General features: G+C 41.9%; 1 protein-coding gene across 1 annotated transcript; it reads left to right on the top strand.

Annotated features, from left to right (window-relative positions):
* The first annotated feature begins 358 nt into the window (after nt 1–358).
* Nucleotides 359–7,113, top strand: gpr146 (G protein-coupled receptor 146). Its single transcript, XM_032537550.1, has 2 exons — nt 359–634; nt 6,006–7,113. Exon 2 carries the CDS (start codon nt 6,046–6,048, stop codon nt 7,045–7,047), a length of 1,002 nt encoding a protein of 333 aa, XP_032393441.1. The 5' UTR covers nt 359–634; nt 6,006–6,045; the 3' UTR covers nt 7,048–7,113.
* Nucleotides 7,114–7,119: the final 6 nt, after the last annotated feature.

The raw sequence follows: 7,119 nt of genomic DNA, 5'->3' as shown, positions 1-7,119 counted from the left end.
AATTTACATCCGGCAAAATTTCCTGCGGCAACGGAGCAATCCCTTAAGTGGAACGTCGTGGATATAGACTAGGGAAACACAAAATTATGGAGAAACACTAAAACAAACTAAAAATCACAGCACTACTCCATTTAAACTCACCACTTTGGAAATAGCATTGATACCTGTGTTTACGTCATAACCATTGTTTAAATAAATTATTCAATAATGACGAACCTGTAGGTGTTGCGTGCGTGTGTGTTCCAACAGTCTATGGTTCGCCCTCGGTCTCCATCGCGCCCCACCTCCCTGCCTCCCGTCCAATCAGAGCAGAGAACAGCCGTTCGACCGTAGAGCCGGGAGACAGTGGGGGATGGTCACGTGTGTACACACTGTAGGGCTCAGCAGCACTTCAGCAGTAGTAAAGTCTGCAACGGACGGCCCACTTTTCAGAACAAGCCTCGTACGAAAAGTTGATAGATGAGTTCTCCACCGTACGTAGTTAAACCGTTCGTTTTGCTGTTTTCTTTACCGAGGCGATAACACTACTTGTGTTGGTGAAATGAAACGAATGAGAAATGCCTGTGGAAATGCTTCATCCAAACCCGATGCCTCCGTAGGTTTGTCACCCAGCCAAATCTATACTACGTTTCTGGTGAGTTTTTCTCTTTCTTATAATTTCGAGACCCAATAATGCGATGCGGTTGCCTTGAATTTTAATCGTTTCAGTGGTGTTGCCTACAAGTAAATTTGTCCCATTGAAGATGGCTAGAGGCGAGATTAAGTGTCTGTGCCAACAAAAGCCACGGAATTGGTAATGTTAGAATAATTGTAAAGCCGTGACAGCTATCCACGCTTTGATCTGTACAGTCAAGTGGGATGGGGAGACATGTCCGCAATAATAAATAGAGACTACGATAGGCTAGGGTTGTTTTTCTCCCCATTGTTCAGTTGTAGACTAGTTCTTCCACAGTTTTAACGACGCGTTTATGTTTGAAAAACAACACCTGAAGATGTTTCTCACGGGATCATCTTTCTCAGGTGCTGGGGGGAAAAGTTGTTATCAGTTTAATCAGGTTTCTTAAGTTCAAAGCCCCTTCTCTGGCAGTAACAGTGTAGTTCTAAAGCTGTGGTAGACTGCTCTTTATATGAATAACCTATATTTCTTGTTGACATGACATCTGCCTTAGGGACTTAGAGCCAATCTGATGTCATGGTGAGTCTGTTAATTAACCGTATGCGATGTTTATAGCTAGTTACACTGCATGAAGAAGGCAGCCTTTCTTACTGGATCAGTAAATCTAATAAATCCCAGGCCATTTAATTAATAATTACTACTTTTTATGTTTTTTTTCTTTTTTAAGTCTGTGAAGTTTAATCATTCATAAACTGCTTGAATAATAATTCCAATGTTAGATTTTCCACACAGGCATTAATAGGCTATATTCTCTCTGTTGTGCTAAATGGTATCAGGACGTTTGATCAGCTTTTAAAGCCACTATTTAATAACAAGATGTTGGTTACTAATTATGCACCACTTATTATGGACAGCCACAAGGAGACTGTATGAATGCTACTTTCTGACAAAGTATAGTTCTGCCGGTATACCGCTCACCAAATTAAATGCTTCTTGAGATTTAGGCTTTGCACTTGTTGTTGTCAACTTCATCCATGTGACCAAAGGGGACATGGGACGTGTGCCATGGCTTAATGGCAGTAAGCCTGCTTTGTGCTGACCATTGAACTCTGACTTTGTTAATGTTGTTTCAGAAAAGACGCTGAAGAAGTTGTCTTGACTGGCTGTGACTTGTACTTGACCGGAGTCTCTTACACAAGAACTTGATAAGAGACAATACTGTTTTTTTGTTTTTTGGTGGGGGGGGGGGCATAATCAACACCCTCTGTGCAGTATTGAGTCAATAAAATCAACATTTTGGAGAGTTTTTTTGTAACTTAAACGTCAAGATCTGTAGATTAACAGATTTATACAAGAAGGATGATAGGCAGGTAGATAATTGGCCTGTATACAGTACAATATGTAGTTTGTGAGGAAACCATTCAAAAACAAGTCATCTTCCCTACGACAAAATGCCAGCGCTGTGAATCAATTCTGTTGGGACTGATGATGATGATTTGAGAAACTGAAATTATATAAAACCCTCCCACAGAAATGAAGTTGATGGCAAGTATTTTAATCACCCATGAGAGCTTAGTAATTTTAATTTGCAAAATGTTCTGAACCTGAAGTTAGATTTCTCATTAATACTCTCATTTAATGGGCTGCATTCCAAATATGAAAGGTGCCTGAGAAACGCACTGGAACCAGAAAAGACTTTTAATTTTTAATTTTTAATTTACATCTTTATGTCCTCTGGTGTTGTAAGTAGTTTGGTTCTGTAGGGAAGTACTTAAAATGTGACACTATTAATTGTGCATCAGATGTCATTGTGTTGCACCTATGACATTGTTGCACAGTCCCAGCATGTGTGTGCCGAGAAATGTGAGTCATGTAACCTTGTTTTCTTCTACTGTAGTATTTCTGTTGTTGCTCTGCTGCATGCTGCTGCACAAGTGGCCAATCATGTGACTTCACTCAGTACTTTCTGAGAAGAGCCTGTAAATTCCAGTCAGGATATATCAGGGGTGTGGGGCCAGTATGTCACACTACTCCCATCAGCCTGCGAGATCTGGCTTAAATACGCTGAGACGTCAAGTCCGTGTGCGTCACTCTTACGAGATCATGTTTGGTGGGGCCGGAGCATGCTAAAGCACGGCCTGCTCCTCCGGGAATATTGAACTTAACCACTTTTGACACGAAGAATAGGCAAAAAGTTCAGACAGTGCTTAACCAAGTCTACAGCTTCAGTCAAAAACGTGAAAGAAGAACTCTGACAACAGCTTAGGCTATTCTTACTTAGCCATGTCATTTTACATATGACACATTTACAGGAAGCAGGTAGCAAGAAGCCATCTATCTCCCAGTTTTCTTCTCACATACTTGGAGGAATATTTGCATACCTAAATCAATCCATAAATATTGCATTAAAAAAAAGAGAACAACCCAACTTCACATGCCTCAGGTAGTACACATGCTCTCATAACAACAGCTTATTGCCTGTTTGCAAGGTGCTTATGTGTGTTTCGCTTATGTGAACATCACATCTCTGAACTTGAACATGGGCGTTCCATTGAAATAGTCTTGGATACTCTGAATTCAAACAAACATAGCTCATACAAAATGAGTAGGAGAAGACACATTTTTCTTACACCTTACCCGTTTGTCCGCTCAGTGGGGTGGAAAACTAGAGATTTCATTATCATGGGCTGCTGGCAAAATGTGCAGAGCTAAAGTGCAATGACAACACCAAAGTGGTTTGTTCACGAGTTTAATATGAAAACCAGGATTTGTAATATTTTTTAGTATGGGCTATAGCAACCCCATGTGTTTTATTTTTTGCAGTGACTTGGAGGAAATGCAGAGGAGACTAATTGCTCTGTAATATTGTAATAGCATTTTCTTCTCAACTATATTGTGTGGTAACTATGCTTTGATTGGTTCGGTCTATCTTTAAAAGAGTGAAATCCTGGTGGATGATTTAAAAAGAAATAGAAAAAAATGTGTTAACATACTAAAACATTTCTGTCACTTTCAGTAGGTAAACACAGGGAATTCTAAAGTTTCCACTGTTTACCTTTTAGTCCACTACGCGTTATAAATGCCATGGCTTTAGTTTTCATCTGTACTTCATCATTGTTTTGTCTTTATCGAGGCCATGTGTCAAATACTTAGCTAATACCGTCTATAGAGTAACAGGAAACAAAGTATTTAGAAACAAACCGTTAAAGTAATCAAACACTAGTGCATCACAAAGCCATTTATGCAGAATTGTAGGAACCCTGCAGCTCTCGTAAGCAGTAGTGTAAGCCAATGTGATAATGAAAGGGTGGCTGAAACTGTCCGTACACAACAGGTGCTAATGAATGGGGGCAGCCAGCCACAATGCAGTGTGTGCTGTCTTAAAAAATTCTCTTGAAAGTAATTTTCTCATTAGGTGATCACAGGTTGTTGAAGGAGTGAAGGGTGCACAAACTTCTTCCAATCTACAACACATTCAGAGACAAGCACATAATCCATGGGAGAGGACCATAGCTCATTATGCACTTGTGTCAGGGCCTGTTTTAGTAAATGAGTCACCTAGCTGCTTACAGAGAGCATGTTTACAAGAGATCTGTTCAGTGCTCCTGTCTTGGTGAAGACTGTTGTTTTGTAAAGAGTAACTGTACTCTTTCTTCCTCCCGATCCTGATCCAGTCCAGCTCTGAGCTCCAGCCTCCACTATAGTCTTATTACAGCCAATTGGAGTGGTATAGAGGAGGGACTGAGCCCCTGTGTGTATATCCGTCTGTGTCTGAGGCTTAATGCCAAAACAGCCCCTCTGTAGTGGTGTTACGTAAGTGAACGGAACAATGTTTCCCCTTTACTGGCATCGTTACTCATCCTCCTGAAATCAACAACTGCCTTCCTGCACTTTTGTTCCACAGTATTTTCAAGGAAGAGGTTTTTCAGAAAGTTCTGACCAGATAAGCACATCTCTGTTTTTATTTTTAAGTTTATTAGCTCTTCAGAGAATCATCCTTTGTCAAAGCAGTTTTGGAAGTGCAGCCAAATGTGTGGGAACGTAACAGCCAAATTGTCACTGAGGAAATGCAATACAGTAAACTTGGTTGATTTATCACTGCAATCCTGAGATAGCCTTATGATCTTCCATTTCTTTGACCAAAGCTGTTTGAATAATTTATTTAAAAATGCCCTGGGTTAATTATGCAAGGCAACATTACATAAGCTTTTTTCAAAACTTGCAGCCCCATCAAGCTTGAGCCCAAACACTCCAGACATGCACATGGTCATTTTCTTTGACCTTGTCCTGAACTCCAGCCCCGCAACTCGATCCTCGCTGACCCCTTTGCCAGAGCTTGCTTCACATTTCACTCTTTATAAATCTACCCATCACCACGTGCCCAACCCCCAGTCAACAGAAAGTGTACGAGCTTTACTGCAGCACAACCAAAGCAATCTGTGAAGTGTCAGGCTAGAAAAGTGTTTTTTCTTTATCTGGCTGCGCACATGTGACTGGGATAGAGAGAAGAAGAGCATGCAGAGGCGTTAAACACTTGCTCTGCCCAGTGTGGCTCTCAAAGAGGAGAAATAGTGGGTTTTGAAGCTGAGCTAGAAAATGAAACGTATTGTGAGGCGTTTGCATTCAGCCAGTCGGATGCAGTGAAGTGAAATTAATAGTGTTACCCAGGGCATAATAGCTGTGCCGTGGCAGACTTTTTTTTGTGTCGAGGCCTTGTTTTCTCCCCTCGTCAGCAAAGAAACCAATAACAAAGAGGGTTGAATTTTGCTCATGGAAACAAGAACTGAATGTTTTGTTTTTCACATGCTCCTAGAACAATGATAATATACACCTTACAATGTTCTGAACCTATTTCCTTTTTCTTACACACTGAAATGAACAATGAAAAGGCCTGTGAAAAAAACATCCTGTGAAAAAGAAAACAGCCTGTGAAAACATCCACAAACGATTTTTCAACGTTAAATTAAATGCCATATGAAATTACCATTAGTTTCATCTATATTTGATTTTACCCAGCTTTAATTATTATTACTGTTTATTGATAACAACTATGACGTTTTTGTTAATTGTCGTACAAGGGCGTAACTTTGGGTTCAACAACAGGGGGGGGTTTGAGATCTCCACTTTCGAGCAAAATTGAAATTTTGAACTTATCTAACACTGAATTTCCTTTATTGTGGTGAATTTTTCTGCAACAATTTGTGCCTTTTCTGCATCAATTTATGTTGCACATGTCTTTAATTATGTAAATGTAATTATTATTAGATATTTAGGGAGGTTGCACTGGCCAGTATTGATTATTAGGGGGGTTGTAACCCCAACGTCTCACCTGTAAATCCCACCTATGGTTGTGTAACTAACTTCTGTCTCCCTAACTCTCTGTCTGCAGTCGACCTGTTGAGAGACTGGACCTGTGTCGGAGCCCAGCGATGTGGCTCTGCATGGTTTACAATGAGACGGACACCAGCGTGGACTTCCGGCTCTGCCAGGACTTTGGCCTCATCCTGTCAGTCTTCTCCATCATCTACCTCCTGGTGTGCTTCCCGTTGGGGCTGTGCTACAATGTGCTGTTGGTTGTGGTCAACCTCTCTAACAAGGTGTCTATGACCATGCCGGATGTTTATTTCGTCAACATGGCCATTGCGGGCCTTGTGCTCAACCTGGTGGCACCTGTGGAGCTGTTGAGCTCCACCTTCACCCGCTGGCACGCATGGGAGTACAACAATGAGGTCTACATCACCCTCATCATCCTTTTCAATATCTCATCTCTGGTCATCATGTATTCCACCACCCTCCTCAGTCTGGACTACTATATAGAGCGGGCACTGCCTCGTACATACATGTCCAGTGTGTATAACACCAAACACGTGTGTGGGTTTATTTGGGGCGGCGCGGTGCTCACTAGCTTCTCTTCACTGCTCTTCTATGTGTGCAACCACATCTCCACTAAGATGGTTGAATGCTCCAAAATGCAGAACAAGGAGGCAGCAGACGCCATCATGATGTTCATCGGCTACGTGGTTCCAGCTGTGGCTGTTCTTTATGCCTTTGTGCTCATTTTGCGTATTAGGAAGGAGTCTACACCTCTGGACCAGGACTCGGCTCGCTTGGACCCTTCTATCCACAGACTGCTGCTCGCGTCAGTCTGTGTACAGTTTGTACTGTGGACTCCATACTACATGACCCTGTTGGTACACACAGTAGCTGGTGCACCAGGATACATTAGTAATGTACATTACTTACCTACATATTATTTCTTGAGATGTGTGTCTAAACTGCTGGCTTTCTCAAGCAGCTTTGCGATGCCTCTCATGTATAGGCAGATGAACAAAAACTTCTCCAACAAGCTTCAGCGGCTGCTCAGGAGGCTGCACTGCGGAGACCAGTCGTGCCCTAATGAACGCTCAACAGTGCAGCAAGTGGTGACGTGAGATCTCCTTGTTGGGAGATTACGCCCCTCCCACTCCCTCCTTTCACCCTCTTGGCGTAGCCGGCACTTATCC

Source organism: Etheostoma spectabile, chromosome 15, assembly GCF_008692095.1.
Source record: "Etheostoma spectabile isolate EspeVRDwgs_2016 chromosome 15, UIUC_Espe_1.0, whole genome shotgun sequence".
NCBI classification, from domain to species: Eukaryota; Metazoa; Chordata; class Actinopteri; order Perciformes; family Percidae; genus Etheostoma; species Etheostoma spectabile.
The sequence above is the reverse complement of the archived record's forward strand: the minus strand, read 5'-3'. Positions and strand labels throughout refer to the sequence as shown.